This window comes from Monodon monoceros, unplaced genomic scaffold (assembly GCF_005190385.1).
Source record: "Monodon monoceros isolate NGI ecotype Baffin Bay Population unplaced genomic scaffold, NGI_Narwhal_1 Super_Scaffold_19, whole genome shotgun sequence".
In the NCBI taxonomy this organism is placed as follows: Eukaryota; Metazoa; Chordata; class Mammalia; order Artiodactyla; family Monodontidae; genus Monodon; species Monodon monoceros.
The window spans coordinates 37,440,393-37,464,866 of record NW_021703775.1 but is presented as its reverse complement, the minus strand read 5'-3'; the positions used below and the strand labels follow the sequence as shown (position 1 = coordinate 37,464,866).

The window sequence follows — 24,474 nt, the reverse complement described above, 5'->3', positions numbered from 1 at the left end:
GTGGGGCCGGGGAGGAGGAAGGCAAAGGCTGGGCGCAGCGGCCAGTCGCCGCCGCAGCTCCTCGGCTCCCTCCCTCCCGGCCGGAGCTTGTCGTTCATTGGCTGCGCCGCAGAGGCGCTGGCCTACGATTGGCTGGCGGCTTTGATCCCCGCGCTCCCCGCCCCGCGGAGCTGGTACCCTGCAGTCTCCTGCTAGCGGGCGGGGGTGGCTTGTGAGGGCGCCGCGGCCGGTTCAGGGCGCGGGCGGTACCGGCCTCTGCAGGTGACGGAGGCACAGCGAGGGCCGCCCCGGCGTAGAGGTGAGCGAGACGCCGAGGGGGCTCGGGTGCCGGTTGGGGGCGGGAAGTGTGGCGAGAGGCGGTACCGCTGGCAGCTAGCGGGTTCCCTCTGCGGCCTCCTCCCCTGGCGGCCGGGGTCCAGCTCGCCCAAAGTGTCTCCCCGAACGCCCCCACGCGCAACCCGCAGCCCGCCAGCCGTGCCTACTCCAGGTCCCCGAAGCCCGTTCAGCCCGCGAACCAGCTGAGGGACCCCCGCCGTCTACCTCCCGGCCTCGCCCTGGGTCCCTGCCCTGCATCTTCCCCTCCGTCGCCTAAGCTGTCCGCCCCGCGCCTTTGTCCGCCCCTCACCCGCTCAGCTCTCGGAGCTTCTGCCCCTCCGGGGGAGGCGGGGAGACCGCGAAGGTCTGGGCTGCCCCAAGGACGTGCTGCGCAGCGAGCCTCTGGGCCGACGGTTTGCAGGGCTTTGATCTATTCTTCTAGGTTTCAGCTGTGATTTTATTTTCCCCTTCACGATGAAAGCCAGCTGCTTCCGTTCTCATTCGTGGTCAGAAAGCCTGGGCACAAGGCTTCTACCCTAGTGCGGAATAACTCTGTTATCCCCCACCCTCTGTTATGCCAGAGGCCTTTGACCTGACCTACTGGCCGCCGTCGCTTCCCATCTTCCTCTGCCCAGGGGAAGAAGTCTCTGTCTACAAGACCCTTTTTCTGTTTGAAAAAAGAAAACGAAAATACAGATGCCAGTCGTGGACCTCTGGTCTTAATTACATTGGTTTTATTAATACATTTAAATAAACTACGATTGTGGGAATGGGGGAGAGGACATGAGGTGTGTTCTTTAAAAGTGTAGAGTATTAAACAAATAGAATTTTTATTTTTGGTAAATAACACGTTTCACATTAAACTTTAACATCTTTTTCATGTTTTATCATGAATGGGCGTAGATCTAGTAATAGTGTAGTTTGAGCTTCAGACTTTTTCTTATTGGCAGTTTTCAATAAGTCTATACTTCTTTACCAGGATGGGAGGCACTGTGACAGCTACTCAGAGAATTTATTAAGGGTTATCCATCAATGCTATACCTTTCATACTTACATTCTGACTTTAAGGGATGCTTTCTTGAACATTCGTTTAACTGGAATTAATACTGGGTAGTTTTCCCTTGCTTGATATGATTCAGTTGTGTAAAGAAAATGTTAACAGAAAAAATTTTTTTCATATTTAGATGATTTAAATTATTCTTAAACGTATATATTATAAATGAGTAGTATTATATTGGAAATACACATACAAGTTTTAATTATTTTATATGAACAGTATATTTGATTAGCTAACAGGTGCCTGCACATTGTAGGCCACAATAAATATTTTAGAAATTTTAAATGAATCTTTTTCGAAGCGAAGTAAAAAAACACCCACGTCCTTTCCCTGAATTCTGTTTCAGACTAATTTTTATTGAGGCCCAAACAAATTGTAATAAAATACCCCATGCTCTAACATACTTCTCAAATTGCGTGGTATGAAAAGTGATGATGTGCTAGGCACACAAGTAGAGAACAGTGAAGTTCTGTAAAATCTATTTTCAACTGGTCTCAAGGCATTGTTTTACATTCTTAAACTAATTTTTGGCAATTTTTATGCCAATAATGGCCAAAATAGGAAAATAATAATAGCAATAATAAATTATTCATTGAGCACCTTTTGTATGCCAGGTAGTGTGTTATATATATTATCAAATCCTTGCAATAACCTCAAAGGTAGGTATTATTTTCCCTATGTTGTAGCCGAGACCACTGAAATAATAGGTTGTACTGCTGGAAATGGTAAACTAGATAAGAATCTAGATCTGACTTTCTACTCATTTTGTTGAGAGCATACTTCTTGGAAAGTTGCTGTCTCTCCTTTCATCTGTCACATTTATCTTTTTGAATCCGTTTAATCTGAGGATTTTTGGAATGGTAACGTTACCACTACAAACATTATGTAGTACTAAGTGCCAGGTAGTACTGTCCATATGTCCTCAAAAGTATGTGGGCTAGCTACTATTTTTCTTTGTTTTACAGATGAGGAAACTGAGGCATAGAGGTACATAATCAGAACCAGATAATACCTTAAGTGGTAGAACCAGGACAAAAATTTGGGTAGTCTGGCTCCAGGGTCCATACCCAACACGATTCTGGCCCATCAACAAGGTACCTCTCTGGTTGCTAGGAAGCTGTGATTTTTAGAGTGCTTAGTGTTTTTCTTTGTTTCTTTTTAATGTTCATGCAGAAACATGTAGGATAACTTTATGATGTCTACCACCTGATGTCCTACATCAGTATTTTATGTAAACAATTACATAGTACTAATCATAGTTAACACTTAACTGAGAGCTTCTGCATTCCAACTCCCCATTCCAACATTTAAACATCTCACATAATCCTTAGCAGGATCCCAGGAGGTAGATACTGTTATTTTATGTTGCGTCACATTTGTAAGGTGCTTTTATTGTCTTCAAAGTGCCTTCACAAAAATAATCCCTTTGATTATTTGTATGATGTCAAGTAGAGGTATTACCAGCACTTAATTTTTATTGCAGAATTTCACATGACTTGCCTTGACTAACTTGTGTGGAGTTAAAACTCAAACCAGAGCTTCAGACTCCTATGTTCATTGCTTTTTCCACTATACTGGTCTCTCAGTGGATCTTTGCTTTATACTTCTTGTCCTAAAATAGATAATATTTTTCCATAGGAACAGCTTATATTTGGAGATTATATTCCCAACCCTGATTCAGCATCAGTTAAGTCATAGATATGATTAGCTGTAAATCTTTGTCATTATTTTCATCTGTAAATTTATGTTCTGACTTCATATATAATGCCTGGCACATGGTGAGGCCTCAGTAAATGTTAAAATTCTTTTTTTTTTAATTTCAGCTTTATTGAGATATAATCGACATAAATTCTCAAAATTTTCTAAATTTGAAGGGAGTAGCTTCTTTTTCTCTTCGATACCACAGCCTTCTCCCTCCCTTGCCTCACAAACAGCTTTCAAAATTGTTTCATTGAATCATAACTAACTTCAAAATGTTTAGACTCTCTCTCTACCCTAAGCCATCATTCCCAACTGCTGTCTTCCCTATACTCTCCTAGAATATAATGGAAAGAGCATGGATTTGAGAGTCAGTTTTACCTGGATTTGAGTCTTTGATCTCCCTCTTACTAGTTCTGTGGCCTTGTACAAATTATTTAACTTTTCTGAATGTGTTTCTTCATCTTGTAAAATTGGGGAAAGCATCTATCTTATAGGGTTGTGGTGAGAATTGAAATATATAAAAGGCTTAGCCCAGCTCCAGGCTCCTAGTAAATATTCAGTAAATAAGTTCTTAAAATTCTCTAAGGTGAAGGAGGTAGCTTCTTTTTCTCTTTGGTACTGCGGCCTTACCCTCCTCCACAATACCAACAGCTATTATGTGTCCCTCCTCTGCCCCTGATGGCTCCCCTCTGCTTTGGCTGTCAGCAAGTGATATTAAAATAATGTTTGTCTGTTTGTATCCTCAACTCTCTACTAGTAAACTCCTTGAGGACAGGGACCATGCCATATTTATTATGGTATCCCCAATGCTTGGCTTATAGTTGGGACTCACTAAATGTTTATTGAGCGACATCCATTTGGAAAGCCTTCTAGAGACTTTTTTCTTGGTCATCCTGTTGCCTGAAGATTTTGGACACACCCTTAGTCACTTGATTCAAGGTCTGCTGGATTGAACCAGAGGATGTGTGATGGTAGGAGAGAGGGTGGGGAGCCAGATGAAGAAGCAGGCGAAGCCTCCACTCTGCAGGTGTGAGTGCATGTGTGTATGTGTGTGGAGGTGCCTTGGCTTTTTATATGAGAGTCAGGGTGTTTGTTTGGGTGTGTGTAAGGGTTAAACCTTATCAGGCCAGTTGTCACATTGCTTCTGAAGATAAGGAATAAGGATCTGACTTTGCTGTACAGCAGAAACACAACACTGTAAATAAGCTATACTTCAATAAAATAAATTTTTTTAAAAAAGGAACACTGACATGTAGCATTTACCCTACAAACATATAAAAACAATGCTAATTACATTTGTTGATATACTCTCCCCACCATATATAACTCATAATCACATGCGTAGTAACAATGATTATGCTTACCCTAAAATGTCAGATTAACTTAATTCTAAGTTTCATTTGATTACATCAGTCAAAATTAAGTATACTCAGCCTCCATTGTTTATAGCATGGACATTCACTCACAGAGAAATAAAGGAAATATGGCTTAGGACTGCAATGAAATTATCATTCTTTTTAACTAGATTTTTTTTTTTCACGGTTTAGTTCTACCATCCATGAACTGCTAATCAAAATACAGATCAGGCATACATAAGGATTTTTTTTTAAGGAAGATATATTGTGTTCAACTTTTTCTCTCAACATATTATTATGAAAAATTTTAAACATACAGCAAAATCAAAAGAATTTTATAGTGAACACTTGTATACCCGTCACTTATATTCTACCCTTAACATTTTATCATACTTTTTTAATCACATATTTACCCATCTGTCCATCCTTCTATCTATCCACCCATCCATAATATTCAAATGCTGTTATATTTGAAGAGATTTGAGCTATATATTCTGTTTTGATTTTAGGTCAGTTTTATCTTTCCTTTATGTAGTAGTAGATAATTCTTAGGAATGAATTATAACTGATTTATAATGTTCTGAAAACATTTGGATTTCAGATGCAAATAAATCTATTTGTCTTCTCTGTCTCTAGTTCCAAAAGATGAGTCATGGATATTCAGAAAACAACAATTTCCTAAACAATAACAACCAAATGGTGTTGGACATGATCCTTTACCCATTAATTGGAATCCACCAGACCATCAACTGGGAATCAGTGGCAAGGCTTGTGCCTGGATTAACACCCAAAGAGGTAAGTAACAGTTTTCCAGGTATCTACTGAAAAGAGATCAGAAAAAGTGATCAATTTAAAGGAATAACTGTTATACTAAGAAGAAATATTTGAGTTTTACATATTCATATGTACATATAAATACTGAATATGCATACATACGATGCAATTTGGCTAAATATAATCTATGTAAATTATATGATATATTAACCCACCTGGTATGTTTAAATTCAACCTTATCTTAAATGTTTACAACTGAATGGGTAGATAACATTTTTGTAAATCCAGTTTTATTAAATTGCTAATGCTATGCTTTTCAAACTTGAGTAATGTACAGACCTTTTTAAAGGAAAAAAACCTTGAAAACTGCCAATGATGACTTAAATTATTATAGTGGAAATTAAATGTGCACTAACAATACTGGGTATAAACACACCTATACGATCATAAACCAAATTTACATTTTATAGACAAGTGAAAACTCAAACCAACACAATTCAAACTAATAAGCTTACTTAATGTGATAAGTAATAGTATTTTGCTGAAATTAAATTGCTGATTATAATGCAAATATTTGTGTAGCCTCTTGTGGCACAAATTTTTTTGCATTTAGCCTGTACTGCCATGTGCCCTTCAAAGCCTTTACTCTTCCTCCACTTTTCTCTCTTTAACCCTCTACCATGAAGCTGTGTGTTGTGCCAGGACATTACTTGTCTTCCCTTGGCACTAACACATCTCTTCTCTATACCAGGTTTCTTCTCCACATTGTCCTTTATTAAAATTAGCCGTGGGGGCTTCCCTGGTAGCGCGGTGGTTGAGAATCTGCCTGCCGATTCAGGGGACACGGGTTCGAGCCCTGATCCGGGAAGATCCCACATGCCGTGGAGCAACTAAGCCCGTGCGCCACAGCTACTGAGCCCTCGCACCTAGAGCCCGTGCTCCACAACAAGAGAAGCCACCGCAGTGAGAAGCCCGCACACCGCAACGAAGTGTAGCCCCTGCTCACTGCAACTAGAGAAAGCCCGCACGCAGCAATAAAGACCCAAAAGCAGCCATAAATAAATAAATAAATAATAGAAAAATAAAATTAGCCGTGGACAATTAAAATATTTCTTGGTACCAACTTAATTTACAATTAATTTACAACAGAAAAGCGAATAGGCACGGAAATATTCTGTCATCCTAATGACCTGGATGATTTTATTAATGTTATCCTCAGAATCAAAACTCACAATCTAAAAACTCTTCTAGGGAACTCTTAGGTTTCTGGTAATTCATCTATGCACCCTAGTTGGAGAAACACTGACCTCAGAATTTTTTGCTGTTAAAAGGAACCCTAAAGTGGATGAGTCATCTCAGATTTCTAGAAGTAGAAAGGACATTAGTGATTTTACCCAGTAGGTTTTAAGCATATGCACCACTGCCTGGCCCATAATACACACTCAATAAATACCTATAGGATCAGTGAATGAACCAAATTCTACCCTCTTCTTTTACAGCTGAGAAAACCAGTACCCACAGGGATTACTTGCCCTCGGTTATGTTATAGGTCTTTGTGAAATGATGAGGGAATTTATTATTAAGTGTATATTATCATTCCCTAATCTATACTTTTTCATCTTTTGGAATTTTACGTGTTAGGTTTTAAAACAAGGCAAACCTGTGAATTTGACTATTTTTCCAACTTTTTATTGTGAATATTTTCAAACATACAGAAAAGTTAACAGAATAGTATAGCATCCCTATATCCTTTATTTGGAGTCAGCAATTCTAGGTGTTTGCTTGATCTCTTTATGTAACTTTTTTTTTTTTTTTGACATTTAGAAGTAGGTTTCAGACATCACGATACTTCATAGACTGTAGCATACATCTTAAAATAAGGATATTATTGCATAACTACAGTACCATGATCAAACCTAAGAAAATTAACAATAACTCCATCTTATCATCTAATATCCACTGTATATTCAAATTCACTCAGTTGAGAACTTTGTTTTTTTTTGGCTGCACTGTGCGGCTTGCAGTTCCCTGACCAGGGATCGAACCCGTGCCCCCTGTAGTGGAAGCACGGACCCCTAACCACTGGACCACCAGGGAATTCCCAAGAAATTATTTTTTTAACTAAAATGCAACTAAATGTGAATCAGACTGTTTTTAAGTAATGTTAATTTTTTTTTTTTCGCGGTACGCGGGCCTCTCACTGTTGTGGCCTCTCCCGTTGTGGAGCACAGGCTCAGTGGCCATGGCTCACAGGCCTAGCCGCTCCGCGGCATGTGGGATCTTCCCGGACTGGGGCACGAACCCATGTCCCCTGCATTGGCAGGCGGACTCAACCGCTGCGCCACCAGGGAAGCCCAGCAATGTTAATTTTTAATTAATTTCTTATTACTAAACAAGACATATCCTCAAAGAATACACACACAGACATAACACACATACACAAGGAAACAAGTGAAAAATCAGAATTATAAATATGACCCGACCTAAAGTAAGCTGTTGAAACCTTGTATATATCCTTCCAGATTCTTTTCTATTCATATATGAATTCTTAAAAGTGGACATGTAACAAATGTACTACTTTGCTGCTTTGTTTTTCACTTAGCATATTGTAAACATCTTTATGTGTCAGTTGCTAGAGTTCTACATTTGATGACAGTATACTGTTATTTGAGCTAAATCATAATTTATTGAACCTTTTATTGGATATTTAAGCTATTGTTTCCAACTTTTGACTACTGTAACAAATATCTTATTCTTTTCTTAGGGAATAATCTCAGAAGCAGAATTGCTTCATTAGAGGGCATGTGCATTTTTAAGGCTTTTGTTACATATTGTCCACTGGAAGGGTCATCCATGTTGTACTCCAGTCAAAATAGCTGAGTGCCTGATCCTTGCACTTTATATATCAAGTGTTATTTCTCTGTGTGTCTTTTCAAAATTCTTATTTATATGTAAATAAATATTTATATGATTTTAATGTTATCTCATCACAGTTTTCATTTCCCTTTCTTTAAATCCTAAAGGATGAATGTTTTATATTTTATTGTTCCATATCCTTTTTCTATTTGTAAATTTGTTGTTTTACTAGTTTAATAACAGTTTTCTATGTATTGAATATATTAACCCTTAATCTAGCTTATTTTTCTCAGTCTTTTTTCAGCCTATAAGTTATTAATGATAGTCTCTTGTATACACATGTTTAAAAGTTTATGTTAAAAATCTGTGAATCTTTTACTTTGATGTTCTCCTTTTTTGTCATGTTTAGAAACCTTCTCAACCTAAAGACCGTGAATAATATAAAATCACCTACATTTTGCTGACTACTTTTTATTTTACATTTAAACGTTGACTCCACTTGCAATTTTTTTTTTTAATTATTTTTTTGGCTGCGTTGGGTCTTCATTGCTGCGCACTGGCTTTCTCTAGTTGTGGCTAGTGGGTGCTACTCTTTGTTGTGGTGCGCGGGCTTCTCATTGCCGTGGCTTCTCCTGTTGCGGAGCATGGGCTCTAGGCACGCGGGCTTCAGTAGTTGTGGCACATGGGCTCTAGAGTGCAGGCTCAGTAGTTGTGGCGCACAGGCTCTAGAGCACAGGCTCAGTAGTTGTGGCGCACGGGCTTAGTTGCTCTGCGACATGTGGGATCTTTCCAGACCAGGGCTCGAACCTGTGTCCCCTGCATTTGGCAGGCAGATTCTTAACCACTGTGCAACCAGGGAAGTCCCTGGAATTTTTTTAGTTTTAACTTTTTTCCTAATGACTAGTTAGTTGTCTCAACATTTATTGAATAGTCCATTCTTTATTACTGGTTTGAAATTTTACCTTCAGATCTATTTCTCGACTTACCATTCTAATCCATTGATCTCTCTATCTAATCCTATTGACTGTTCCGTACTGACTTATTTTCAATATTGTTTTACTATCTGGTGGACAAAAATAAACTATATATATATTTTTTTAAGGTTTATTTATTATTTATTTAATTTATTTTTGGCTCTGTCAGGTCTTAGTTGCAGCACGCGGGGTCTTTGTTGAGGCATATGGGATCTTTTCGTTGCGGCGTGTGGGTTTTCCCTTCTCTAGTTGTGACACGCAGACTCCAGGGTGCGTGGGCTCTATGGTTTGTGGCATGCAGGCTCTCTAGTTGAGGTGCGCGAGCTCGGTAGTTGTGACGTGCAAGCTTAGTTGCCCCATGGCATGTGAGATCTTAGTTCCCTGACCAGGGATCAAACCCACGTCCCCTGCATTGGAAGGCTGATTCTTTACCACTGGACCACCAGGGAAGTCCCCCAAATTATATATTTTTAAAGTTTCTTGAATGTTCTCTTAATCTCCGGATTTTTTTTTTTCATTTTGAAGTTGACCTGTTGGTATTTTGGAAGTGGAGAAAGGATGAATTAAAATTTTCTAGATAAGCATTTACCTTAGCTAAAATAATGTATCTAATTTTTCCAAAGTGACTATACCATTTTACATTTTCACCAGCAATGTATGAGGGTTCCAATTTCTCCACATCCTTGCCAACACTTTTATTATGTCTTTTTTGTTATGGCCATCCTAGTGTGTGTGAAGTGTTAACTCATGATTTTGATTTGCATTTTCCTAATGGCTAATGATGTTGACCATCTTTTAATGTGCTTATAGTCCATTTATAGAGCTTCTTTGGAGAAATGTCTATTCATATCCTTTGCCCATTTTTCAATTGCGTTGTCTTTTTATCATTGAGTGGTAAGAGTTCTTTATGTATTCTAGATACAAGTCCCTTGTCAGATATGTGATTGGCAAATATTTTCTCCTATTTTGTGGACTGTCTTTTCATTTCCCTGATGGTGTCCTTTGAAGTACAAAGTTTTAAATTTTAATGAAGCCTAGTATATCTAATTTTTCTTCATTGCTTGTGTTTCTAGTGTTTAAGAAACTATCACCTAACCAAGGTCATGAAGATTTTTACCTATATTGCCTTCTAATAATTTTATAGTTTTAGCTCTTATACTTAGTCTTTGATCTCTTTTGAGCTAATTTTCTTATATGGTGTGAGGTAAGGGGTCCAACCTTTCTTTTGCATATAGATATCATGTAATTTTTGCTTAAACACAAAAGAAGATTTAACAATGTACTTTAAATTATTCACAGTTCACTTGCTTTTTGTTTAAGCAATCATGTGTTCATTTCAAATATTCAGGTTTCATAATTTTATTATTTCATACATATTAGAAATTGTTGTAAGCTTTGTTCAATAAGATAAACCTACATTCAGTTTCCAATATAGCTATAAGAATTACCTAAAAGATATCAGAAGAATCTACAGTTTAAAAGCCTACCTAGGGCTTCCCTGGTGGCACAGTGATTAAGAATCCGCCTGTCAATGCAAGGGACATGGGTTCGAGCCCTGGTCTCGGAAGATCCCACATGCCGCGGAGCAACTAAGCCCGTGCGCCACAACTTCTGAGCCTGCGCACCTAGAGCCTGCGCTCCGCAATGAGAGAAGCCACTGCAATGAGAAGCCTGCGCACTGCAATGAAGAGTAGCCCCTGCTCGCTGCAACTAGAGAAAAGCCCGCTAGCAGCAACAAAGACCCAATGCAGCCAAAAATAAAAAATAAATAAAATAAATTTATATTTAAAAAAAAGCCTACCTAACCACTTTCACTGTTACAAAAAATAAACTCATTTTGTAGGAAAAATGGATTCAGTTAAATCACTTATATTCTTTATCCTATAGATGTACCTGTGAACCTGTACATTCTTCTAATCATTACAGCATTTTTTTTCTTTGCCAGGCCTTCATCACTGCTTTTTTCAGTCCTCATACAAAAATATTTTCTGTTTCTCATATTATTTTTATTTAATTTTAAGACTTTGCTTAAAGAGGTGGGCATACATACTGAGTATAATATTTTAGTCTAAACTTATGTATCTTTTTGTTTTGTTTTTGTTTATTCTTTTGGCTGCACCATGGAGCATGTGGGATCTTAGTTCCCTGACCAGGGATCAAACCCATGCCTCCTGCAGTGGAAGCATGGAGTCTTAACCACTGGACCGCCAGGGAAGTCCTACACTTATGTGTCTTTTAAATGCATTTTCAAAGGACTAAGCCTTGAATAGGGATTTCTTTGTAGTAATAGTACTATAGTACTATTAGTAAACAATCTTTTTTGAAAATGGTGCTTAATATCTAGTGGGTACTTGATAAATTTTTGTGTAATAAATGAATGATGACATACCCAATGCATTATTCACTTAACATATACGTGTATACGTGATGTATATTTTTCTCCTTTTGCACCTCCCAGATTACTTGGTCTGCTATGCAATTTGCCACCCACGTTGCTACTGATAGAGATTTAAACATGAACGCTATAGAAGTGTTGTTTGACCAAGGCCCACATTAAAGAAGGCATTTTATGTTGTGACGTAGTACACACTTAGAAATGACATTTTCGTGAAGGACTACTTCGCCTTATTATGCTTAATGCACTCTTGATATTTTCTAATCTATTGTATTTTATTTCTTTTTTTTTAGTTGCTAATCTGGGCTTTTCTAAATTGATTCCGTGACTAACAATGGGTTAAGGGAAAACACTGTTCTAGAACAAACTGCCCAAATATGTGGCCGTGAAGTGTTACTACAGTATTTTGTGCATGGTGAACCTCACTGTTAGTAAGAACAAAGACTCATTATTTTAATAAAGAAGATCTAGTGTCACAAATCAGATACTTTTTGTTTTTTTTTGAAGGTTAGAATTTGGTCTTGTTCCTGGTGGAAATTCAGTGTGAAAATAAAAGCCAAGTTTTTAACTAAATTATTAAAATTATCAACTGATGATAGACGTAGACCATGGGGAAATATGGTTGATAAAGGCATTCTTCATTTTTCTACAAAAGCATAAGTACATTATGCCTTTGAGTTAAAGCATATTTTTTTTAAGAACTACCCTGAATTTTAAAAAAAAAAGTAAGTCAGAGGCTTTCATGTATTGAAATGTGCGCTAATTTTCTAGATGTTACCCAAGAGATTAATATTCACTTATAAAAAATGATTTAAAACCCCCCAGACATGCATTTCCTTCCTTTATGTCATTACAGTGTGCAAAGAGGTTTGATGAACTGAAGAACAGTGGAAGCTCACCTGTGGACAACCACTGTAGTCCCCTCATGGCTGCTGGAGAGAGTCCTGTTGAAACTTTAGCCACGTATATCAAATCCTCGCTTCTTGGCACACAAAGAGAATTTCAGGAGACTCCAGTTGGTCAGGATGCAGTTTCTAAAACAGGTAAGGTTTTAAAAACAAAATGCAGTGCTTGTCCTTATGACAGTTCTACAAAATATTATGCATTCCCATCAACTTTTCTTTATTTAAAGGCTAATAGAACATTAATAGAAAAATCTATTAGTATTTTCCTGAGCTTTAGAAATTTGTCTTTGCTGTATTTAAAAAAAAAAGTGTAGATGTTAACATACAGGTCAAACACTATTACCAAAAAGAGCTTTTTACTTTATCAAAATTTACTACTCCAGTCCATTAGCCTATTTATGTTATGTTGTAAATTTTAAAGGGATTTGACCTGTACCTTTTACTTAATTTTTTTTTTTTACTGGGAGAATCTTGCTTGCCTCTCATGTTATCTTTGCTACAGCTCCCCTCTATTGGAGTCAGCAATAGCTTCAGATGACATAGCAGCAGTGTAGAAGTGATGTTTTCCACAACTTCATTGGAAATAATAACTGGTTTTAGAAATCTTCAGTGTAGTGAATTATTTTAATTTCAGCAGCAGCAGAGTATTGATATAAAAATTTGCTTCAGGAAGAGAAAACTATATTATAGGCTTTTGAAAATTTGACCCCATCCCTACACACCATGTTAGTATTTTTTAAATCTTCAGTGTAATGTTAGCAATTTGTGATCCTTTTTTCGTACTGTTTTTTTCCATATACCTTTAGAAATATTAAGGCACCTGACAAAGTACCATCTGTAAGTACTCTTGGAAACCATGAATTTATAGTATAACCATTCAATAAGTAAAAACCCATTCTCAGTTAGAAATGCTAACCTCCCCCCTTTGTTTTTGTATGTGTTTGTTTCTGTATTTAAGGAAGACATAGTATAGCTTCCACAAGGAATTGTTCTTCAGAAAGTGAAAATTGTACTACTCATAATGGTGGAGAAAAGACTGAAGAATCTGAAGGGTAGGAGGCTGGTTCTTTGCTAGATAAGCTTTAACATGAATATCAACTTTAAATTATAAAAATATGATTGCTAATTTTATATATCAGTTACCATAATTTAGGAATTTCACATTACGCAATTGCTGAAATAATTGAAATGAGGGTAGTTGATGTGTTGAACTATAAACAATTGCTTGATAGGTAAACGTATGGCTTATTCATATAACTTATAAATTGGACAACAGTTTTCCACTTTGAAAATTCATTTTCATCTTGTAAGTATTAGAAATAACATCTATTAACATAAAATTTTGAAAAGTGAATTTTAAAACCCAAAGAAAAGTCTCTGCCATTAGTTCTCCAAGTTTATTAAAGAAACTGGATGTGTGTTTTAGAACTATTTGAATATAATTACTCATTGTAGAAATATTTAAAAATTAAAATACATCTTTCAATATAATGCAAGTTTTGATAATTTTGTATTGTTTTGTGTATTTTACATACAATAAACTGCACATATTTAAGTATTCACTTTGATGAGTTTTAGCCATATAACCAATGAAGATAAAGAACATTTTCATCACCTCTAAAAGCTCCTTTGTATATTTTCTGTTCTGATAGTTTTTTATAACAGCTTTATTGATATATAATTCACATACCATAACATTTATCCTTTTGAAAAGTTCTGGAGATGGATGGTGGTGATAATTGCACATCAATATGAGTGCACTTACTGCCAGTTAACTGTACATTTAAAAATGGCAAATTTTGGGGCTTCCCCGGTGGCACAGTGGTTGGGAGTCCGCCTGCCGATGCGGGGGACGCAGGTTCATGCCCTGGTCCGGGAGGGTCCCGCATGCCGCGGAGGGGATGGGCCCGTGGGCTGTGGTCACTGGGCCTGCACGTCCGGAGCCTGTGCTCCGCGGCGGGGGGAGCCGCATCGGTGGGAGGCCCGCGTACCGAAAAAAAAAAAAAAGGCAAATTTTATGTTATGTGTATTTACCACAATAAAAAAATTCACCCTTTTATAGTTTAGTGAATTTTAGTTTATTCACATAGATTTTTTTTTTTCGGCCGTACCACGTGGCTTAGTTCCCTGACCAGGGATTGAACCCACGCCCCCTGCATTGGAAGCACAGAGTGTTAACCACTGGACTGCAGGGAAGCCCCCCTCACATAGATTTTTAACTGATAGGTTTTGGGTATGGCACAAAAATTTATCTGATAAATTAATTAGGATTATCTAATTTCATGTTGTGGCCCAAAAAGCCACAGAAATTTCATACTTCATTATACAAGCCATTACCTGTTTATATTTTGACCACAATTTCTTTGAAAGAACAACTTGCAAAGTTACTTAAATTCCTTTGACTTTGACAGAGCATTGATTATTAATCCTTTTTCTGTAGCCAGTTTTGTTTCAAATGTAATTTCTCTGTATTAAAATTTTTTGAAGTTCAATTAAACACACATTAAATTCATATTATAGGGTAGTCTGTCACTTCCTATCTAATCTCTTCCTTTTGTAATGACATGAAGGCAGTTATGGATCACACTAGTGTTTCTTTTTGTGGTGATGTAATTTTCAAGGGCATATAAATTCAAGGAGTATAGAATTTTTGAAGCAATCTTTCTGATGCATCATCTAAACTTATTCTTAAATTGTTTTTTAAATGTGTAAATAAGCATGTTGTAGTCTTAAGAATTTTTTAACCACATTTACTAATTTATATTTATTGAATGCCTAGAAACAAGCTTTCTTGCTGTTAAAAATAACAAAGTAGCTATGCTAATTTTTTGATACTTCAATGAATAATTTTAACTGTTTTTCCTATTTATTAATAGTAAGAAAATTTTAGTATTTAATCTATATCTCCATCCCATACCCATTACCATGTAAAAGTGCTGTTTTATGTTCCTCACAAAAATTAGAATGTATAATTTAATTTTTCTTTGTGAATTGGTATTTTTAAAAACATTATAATTAACTTATAATTTGAAAATAAATTTAAAACCCTGTAAATTATAAGTTCTGTAGTAAAAATATTTTTATTTGTTTTATTAAATCAATAGCTTAACTAAAATTAGTCAATTTTCAGATACAGATCAGGTTAGCAAGACACTTACGAAAACTTCTGAATGTCAAACCCTGTAAAACTGATGTGTGGTTAAAACCTTGAAAAATATCTTGTTCTCATACTTCCAATAAATGTCAATATTATTGGCTCCTCTTCTAAAATTCTAATAATTTCATTTCTGTGTAACATTTTTTATGAAGGCCAAACATGGTGATCCATGTATGTGATGAAGCAAAAAACTTGAAAGAAGATTTTATTTGCCCACGAGATCTTTTGATATCAGAAATGAAGTACTTTGCTGAATATTTATCTGTGGACGCCCAGCGCTGGGAAGAGGTGGACATTTCAGTTCATTGTGACGTTCACATTTTCAACTGGTTGATAAAATATGTTAAAAGGAACACTAAGGAGAATAAAGGTTGTGAGATGCCCACTTTAGGTAAAAGACAATCTATTGCTTATTTTGTAGCGCAATTTTTGTGTCAGCTGGAAGTTGCTTCAGGCCAAACATGAAATGTGGAAAATTGTTCAAACATTAGTATTTATGCTCAGATTAGTAATCACCTTTTAGGAAACTGATACCTCACCCTCTGTAAGCCAATTATAGTGAATTTATGGCAAATGGACAGGTCTCTAGATCAGCTATTTTCACTGTATGGTACAGTGGCCGACCACTGGAGTCCTAAAGATCCTTTTAGAGGATCCACAAGGTCAAGAGAATCTGCTTAATAATGCCAGTATGTTGCTTGTCTTTCTCTCTGTGTTGACATTTGTTCAGATGGTGCAGAAGTAATGGAGGATAAAACTGTTGGAGCTTTAGCACACATCAAGGAAGGAGCATCACACTGTCTTAGTGGTCCCTGTGTTCTTCAACACCATGTGCTCATAGGAAAAAAGAAAACAAAAAAACATTTTCACTTAAGAATATCCTTGATGAGGCAGTAAAAATTACTAATTTTATTAACTCTTGACTCTTGAGTATACATTGTTTTGATATTCTGTGTAATGACACAGGAAGTGCATTCCTGCTGCACACCAAAGTATGATGGCTGTCTGAAGGAAAAGCATTTGTACAGTTGCTTGAGTTGCAAACTAGCTGCTGTTTTACGAAACCATTTTTACTTGGAAGAATGGCTGACAAGTTATGGTTATTCAGACTTAGGCATTTGGCAGATATTTTCTTTCTCTCTCTCTCTCTCTTTTTTTTTTTTTTTTGGCCACACCATGCAGCTTGCAGGATCTCAGTTCCCTGACCAGGGATTGAACCCAGGCCACTACAGTGAAAGCCCAGAATCCTAACCAGTAGGCCACCAGGGAACTCCCCAGACAAATATTTTCTTGAAAATGAATTCAATGAGCCAGTCAATTAAAGGGAAACAACTAACAATATTTGTTGCCAATGATAAAATTCAAGCTTTCAATTGAGACTTAGAGTATTGGAAAACTTGTATCTGCTTGCATGTACTTGACAGTTCCTCAATATTTAAAGATGTTTCTGATGAGACTGGTGAGATTTTGTGTGTGTGTGTGTATTGTGCAATGAAATGTTTCAACATTTGGAAGATTTGCATAACTCAGTGAACCAATATCTTCCTAATGACCAATGCATGATGTTAAAAAAAATCATGCATGGGTTGAAGGTCCACTCAAAGTACAAGATAAATCAGTGGATTTGAGATAGCAGAATAGGAAAAGTTCATTGATATGATTTCAATTCCCATTGCAACTAACCTTTAAGAAAGACTACTCACAAATTCAGTGTGGAAACAGATACAAGAGAATCTAGCTGTCTTCCCTTAAGTCATACATTGAAGAGATTTATAAAAAAATGTCAAACAGTGTTATTTTCACCTATTTTTTTGTTTCTATTGGAAAATATAGTTATTTTTCATAAAATATGTTAATATGTAATTAGTTCATTATTTTTAAATGAATTTTTTAAAAATTTCTGTTTTAATTTCCAATATGGTAAATACTGATAGATATAACCCACATAAACAAAAGCTCTCCAGGAATTTCAGTTTTTAAGATTTTTTTAAAGGGGTCTTGAGAGCAAAAGTTTGAGAACCAGTGTTCTAGAGGATCAGAAGACTAATTACTAAGTAATCTTTTTGGGGCATTGACTTTATAGGAAATCACACTGGTGGTTTAATAAAGTCTTTCTGTGCACGAGAATTGCAATTTACAGTAGTAGCAAAATATTTCTAGACTCTTGTTAGTAAATAAACCTATACTGACAGTATGTAAGAAGTCTTCTGAGGAAGTTCATAATTTAATATATTTTGTGAGCAAATTAATAAAAAAGGTTTCTAATGGTCCTTAAAATTACAAAATTGCTAACTCAAAATTTTCAATCAGTCAGAGCCCAGAGATTCCAGACCATGCAGATATGTATGTGTGAAATAAAAATCAAAATACCTAGAGAGAAAAAAATTACTGTTTGATCTAGTATGTTTAAGAACATAGTACAGGTTAAAAAAGTGGTGCAAAACTGGTGTCTCTGTAATCTTGGACATTAAATCAGTGGCTACAAATGTAAGCTTTTATAAAAGCAATCTTTATTCTAACTAGGAAAACTACTAAAATGCTTAATTAAATTGCTGATAATCCAGACCTTGTGTCTTAATTGGAATGGGTTATATTTTCCTGAGGAACTTTTTCACCAGCTCCTTCCTCCGTCTACCATTGCTCTTTGAGAACCTTTAATCTAGAATTATTACTTAAGGAAAGATTGGGATTACTTATTTTAATCATTGCCTGCATAGTCCTTTATTTAGGAGGATTGTCTTAGTACTATAATGGTAAAAATCACAGTTTTTTTCTTTTTCTTAAAAATATACCTCATGGGAGATGACTGAAGATGTTTTACTAAAATGATAGATAACATCAGCCGGCATCCCCCTTTCCCTGGTTGTGCCTCCGAAGTCTGCCTTTAGGAAGTAATTTTGTATTTCTGCAATAGTAAATTTTATATTATCTTTCAGAATCTTTTAAATTAATTATTTGTTCATAACAATCATTTGAACCACATTTGAAGTAGCTTCACTGTCATTTTTATGTGATGAGTTATATTCACAACTTTAATTATCTTTTTCCCTGGTTTAGTTAAGGAGTTTGCATATATCATATCTTTAGCTGGAGTCTTTTTACTTGATATGAATCTAATTCTAAGGCAAATTTACTATGCATTTTCTCTATACTCTAAGTTTGAACATTGCATTTTCTTTCTTTCATGTATATAAGCCATAGTAAGATTTTATTAAATTGTTCTTATTAAAGTAACATCCTCTTTTAAGGTGAGAAGGGCCTGTTCTAAGGAGATTGAGGTACAAATCCAAAGGAGAATTTAATTTTTCTCTCTTTTTTTTTTTAGAGCCAGGAAATGTCATTTCAATTCTTATTTCTTCAGAATTTTTGAAAATGGATTCATTAGTAAGTATTAATAAGAGATTCAAGCTCTTCTATTCACCCATACTTGATTTAACATATAACTTGATGTTTCCTTCAAGTATCTAGAAAATTCTAAGACATCTTCCTGAAGTAGTTGTTAATTTAAGAGTGTGATTCATTAGAATAAACTGCTGGTGTTTGGAGGTACTTTGTTCTATTGGGAAGGCTATTGTTAAGGCTACTATGTATCATTAGTATATGATGCCTATAAAACAAACAATTTATCCTCAAGGGAGGAGTTAGCTGTTGCATTAGGTGAAACTACACAGAATTAATTTTACGCCAAAAGGGATTTTGCTCTGAAACCAAATTAAATGAAAATTAATTGGAATACATTTGTTTTACTATTAAAGTAATTGGTTTAAGCATGTTTTACTTATTTGTGTCTTTCATTTATTGTTCAGCGAATTAAGAACAAATACCCAACTACTAAAAAATGTAATTTTGTATGTGTAAACCACATGCTCATGTCTGTTGTTTAAGAATAGTTGATAAAACATAAAAGCTATAATATATACATATACATATCAAGCTGTAACATTAAGTATATTTGTTTTTCTTCTTTTTCCTTTTATTTAATAAATTTCTTTATTGTTCAAATGTTTTTTATATGTTTTTTGTGGTTTAAATTAACATTTAAATGAATATTTGCTTTTAACCTCTGGTAAAACTAAGCAGAGCAAAATACCCCTTTGCTGTGTTAACAGATGTGAAGTTTATTTGTTTGAAGTTTTATTAGTTCCCTGTATTCTTTGTACTCCTTAGTCCTTCTCCTTTCAGTTGTTGGTATTTATTGCTTCAGGGGAGGGTTATAGAAAAAAAGCAGAGACTAAAAGAGTCTCTGAGTTTTGATTTTTGAAATCTAAGCCCTAAAGGATGATTTTTATGCCATAGCAAAATATTTAGAAGAATGCATAATTAACCATTGCTGTTTTTCCCCAAAACCCAAATCTACCTCAAAAAGTAAATAAATACACCTCACAGTGAAGAAAGGGGAAGAAAGTCAGAGAGCAAGCACAACACAACTGAGAAAACCCTGAAGTGACTGAAATTGTGTTTCTGCCACTCAGAGAAACGGAGGCTTAAAATTATCACTAAGTTTAGTTATAGGAAGTCACATATCTTGTACCCTTGAGTTTGTGGACTAAAATTTATATCTGCCACAGTCATGAAAGATGTTCATTACATTATCGTTTGAAATATTCTAAGAAGTGTGAAAATTATTTTTCTAGCTATGTTTGTACAAATTTGACCTGCTAGACCACTTTGGAACAGTGTAGATTAACCCAAATAGGCAGAACTAAGTTATTGTGTAGCAATACATGGATTAGGCTTTTAATGAATCTTATCTTTGAAAAGTATTGATATGACATTATCCTTTATGCTACTATCTTCAATATTCATTTTCTATTGTGTTTTTTGTTTAGGTTGAACAGTGTATTCAGTATTGCCACAAAAATATGAATGCCATAGTAGCTACCCCATGCAACATGAATTGTATTAATGCAAATCTTCTTACACGTATAGCTGATCTGTTCACACACAGTGAAATTGATGATTTAAAGGACAAGAAAGATAAGTTTAGGAGGTAATTTTAAAATTTTAATTTAATTAATTTATTTTTTTAAAACTTTTGGTGGCACCGCACGGCATGTGGGTCTTAGTCCCCTGACCATGGATCGAACCTGCACCCCCTGCAATGGAAGCACAGAGTCTTAACCATTGGATCACCAGGGAAGTCCCTAAATTTAATTTTAAAAGTAATGTTCCTATTAGAAGAAATGTATTATTTCTATTTCATTTTAGTAAAAATTCTATATTTAGAATATATTTAGAAATCTATTTCCATTTTATTTTATTTTATTTTTTTTGCGGTACGTGGGCCTCTCACTGTTGTGGCCTCTCCCGTTGTGGAGCACAGGCTCCGGACGCGCAGGCTCAGCAGCCATGGCTCACGGGCCTAGCCGCTCCACGGCATGTGGGATCTTCCCGGACCGGGGCACGAACCCATGTCCCCTGCATCGGCAAGCGGACTCTCAACCATGGCGCCACCAGGGAAGCCCTCCATTTTATTTTAAATGAAGTAAAATATATCCTGAGCCAGTGGCTCAGGTAAAAATTAGTAATTAAATTGGTTACTCTGAATAAGACACATATAAGGAGATTGTGGTGGTGAATTATGTTAAAAATTATTAAGACAGGCCTTAGTATAAAGGGGCAGAGTGATATGAGATGAGGTCAGCAGCACTTAGGGGCTGTTTAAGTCATAGCAAGGAGTGTATACTTTATTCTAGGTGGAATGGAAGCAGAGGAGTGGCATGATCTGATTTGTTTTTAAGAGCTCAGTCTATTCTGTGTGGAGAATAGACTATAAGAATATAAGAAGCAAGACCTATTAGAAGTCTAGTGCAGCAGTCTAGTGAGAGATGAAAGGCTTTGGACTAGAGTGGAGGCAGGGGAGCTTGAAGGAAGTAGATGGATTCAGAATATGTTAATAGAAAGATTTGACAGGTTTTCAAGTGGAATGATGTGGGAAGAGAGAAAGTATTTTAGGATAATTACTAGGTTTTAAGGTTGAGCAACTAAGTGTGCTAGTTTCATTAATAGAGAGGGCAATGACTGGGGTGAGGGGAATCAGGAGATGGGTTTGGGTCTTGTTAAGATTATTTAATATATTTAATATACTTCTTGGACACACAGGTAGGATGGCAAGGAGATTGTTGGATATGTAAGTCTGAAGTTTAGGTCAGAGGTCAGGGCTTAAAATAGAAATATAAGAGTAGGTGAGGTTTGAAACCATGGAAGTGAATGAGATTTCCTAGCAATACCATATGCTCTCCCCTGAATTGCAGTGGCACCTTTACTGTAGATCAGGAGACTATACATGTGAGGTCTCTTTCTGAATTCTCCATTTTGTCCTGTTCATTTCTTTGTCTGTACTTTTATCAGTAGCACACTGTCTTAAGTACAGTAGGTTTCTAATGTTTTTTGGTATCTAGTAATCTGAATTCTCCAGCTTTGCCTTCCTTCAAGATTGATGTCTTGGTCATTTTTTTTTTTTTTTTTTTTTTTTTGCGGTACGCGGGCTTGTCACTGTTGTGGCCTCTCCCCTTGCGGAGCACAGGCTCTGGACGCACAGGCTCAGCGGCCATGGCTCAGGGGCCTAGCCGCTCCGCGGGATGTGGGATCTTCCCAGATCAGGGCAGGAACCCGTGTCCCCTGCATCGGCAGGCGGACTCTCACCCACTGCACCACCAGGGAAGCCCTGTCTTGGTCATTTTGTATACTTTGCATTTTCATATGAATTTTATAATCAGCCTGCCCATTTTCTCTTCTTTCCCTCTCGTACACACACACAACCCTGCAGATTTGAGGGTTAATATTCAACCTGTAAATTTGGAAAGAGACATCTTAATAATATTGAGTCTTTCAGTTCATGAACACAGTATAACCCTCCACTTATTTTAGCAATGTTTTATAGTTTTTAGTGAGAGATACTTTTCCTTTTTTAACTAAATTTATTCCTAGGCATTTGAATTTTTTGGTGCTATTGTAAAAGCTATTTTTATTTATTTTATTTTCTAATTGTTAGCAAGAGAGTATTGATAAAGACTGTCCAACATTTGGAGGTTCAACAAGGGAGGAGCCAGTGAGGAGCCTGAGAAGGAGGAGCCGGGGGGTCAAAGGGAAGGCAAAAGGAAAGAGGGTTTCAAAAAGGAGGAAGTGATTAAGTGGTCAAATGTGTGGAATGCTGCTACCCTGTAGGGTAAGATGAGAACAGAAATGTGGCCAGTTGGATTTAAACAACTTTTTTCCAGATGTTTTGCTCTGAATGATTGCAGAAAAATTCAGCAGTAGCTATTAAAGATAGGTAGGCTCAAGAAATGATTTTTTTTTAAAGAAGGGAGATACTAGATTATATATGCTGATCAGGATGATTCCTTATAGTGGGAGAAATTGATAGTGTGGGGAATTATCTAAGAGTTTAGTCCTTAAGGGGAATGAGACACAGGGGAATTATCCAAGAGCTAAATACTTGAAAATGGAATCAGGATCCTAAATCCAGATTGGCCTTTAATAGCAGTCATTACTTGAGAGAAAATGGAGACAGTCAGGGTGTACACTTGGAATTAATGACATACTTAGAAGACTTAAAGTTCATGCAGAACATTATTATATTATGCATAGTAATAAAGTATTAACATTTATTGAATGTTCAATACTGTCTGGCACTCTTTAAAAGACTATCTCATTTAACCCTCATAAAATCTTATGCATTTGAAATAACTAACCCCATTTCATAGAGGGAGAAAATAAGGTTCAAAGATGTTAAGTTGCCAAAGATCACATACCAAATTATTGATAGACCCAGGATTGTTAACTTTCCAAAATCCTTGGTCTTGAATATTCCTTAACAAAGGACTGAAAGAGGGGTAGATATCCATCTGTCTCATTTTTCTTGTGAAAATGGATTCTTGATCAGGCAGTTCTCATTAGTAGGTTTATTTACTTAGAACACTAAATATTTATTATAAATTCCCAAGGAAGGGCTCTCTAAGGATTTATTAGTCTTATTTTCTACATGTGCAGATAGGTCAGTGTTTATTTTCATCACTATCAAGTAACTTTAATAAAGTAGATATAAAAAATTAATTTGTTGGTCATTTGTTCTTAATAGTAAACTTTTTTGTAAGAAGATTGAGAGACTGTTTGATCCAGAATACTTGAATCCAGATTCTCAGAATAATGCAGCAACACTATACAGGTACAGTGATATGTTTTTCTTTGGTATGCTATATAATGCAGCTAAATTCTTTAATTTTACTACATTTGAAATTTTCTTCTTGGATGTTTTCGTATCTCATTTTTTGTTGTTTTTTAATTTTTAAAATTTTAATACAATTTTTATTTTATTTTTTAAATATTTATTTATTTTGGCTGCACCCGGTCTTAGTTGTGGCACACAGGATCTTTAGTTGCAGCATGAGGGATCCTTTAGTTGTGGCATGCAGACTTCTTCAGTTGCGGCATGTGAACTCTTAGTTGTGGCATGCATGCGGGATCTAGTTCTCTGACCAGGGATCGAACCTGGGCCCCCTGCATTGGGAGCGTGAAGTCTTACCCACTGGACCACCAGGGAAGTCCCAAATTTTTTATACAATTTTTAAAGTTTACTTTCCATTTACAGTTATTACACAATATTGGCTATATTCCTTGTGTTGTACAATACATCCTTGAGCCTATCTTATACCCAATAGTTTGTATCTCCCACTCCCCCACCTCTATTTTGCCCCTCCCTACCCTCTCCCCACGGGTAACCACTAGTCTGTTCTCTGTATCTGTGAGTCTGCTTCCTTTTTGTTATATTCACTAGTTTGTTGTATTTTTTAGATTCCACATATGAGTGATAACATATAGCATTTGTCTTTCTCTGTCTGACTTATTTCACTTAGCATAATGCCCTCCAAGTCTATGTATGTTGCTGCAAATGACAAAATTTCATTTTTTATGGCTGAGTAATATTCCAGTGTGTGTGTGTGTGTGTGTGTGTGTGTGTGTGTGTGTGTGTGTGTGTGTGTGTGT

General features: G+C 36.3%; 1 protein-coding gene across 1 annotated transcript in view; it reads left to right on the top strand.

The window, feature by feature from the left end:
* The first annotated feature begins 216 nt into the window (after positions 1 to 216).
* KIAA1841 (KIAA1841 ortholog) overlaps positions 217 to 24,474 on the top strand; it is a 66,666-nt gene continuing 42,408 nt past the window's right edge. The window contains exons 1-8 of the mRNA XM_029231405.1: positions 217 to 298; positions 5,065 to 5,223; positions 12,284 to 12,470; positions 13,291 to 13,384; positions 15,642 to 15,880; positions 18,815 to 18,873; positions 20,319 to 20,479; positions 23,570 to 23,656. Of these exons, the coding sequence (XP_029087238.1) occupies positions 5,074 to 5,223; positions 12,284 to 12,470; positions 13,291 to 13,384; positions 15,642 to 15,880; positions 18,815 to 18,873; positions 20,319 to 20,479; positions 23,570 to 23,656 (977 nt within the window). The 5' untranslated portion in view covers positions 217 to 298; positions 5,065 to 5,073. The remainder of the gene's footprint in view (positions 299 to 5,064; positions 5,224 to 12,283; positions 12,471 to 13,290; positions 13,385 to 15,641; positions 15,881 to 18,814; positions 18,874 to 20,318; positions 20,480 to 23,569; positions 23,657 to 24,474) is intronic.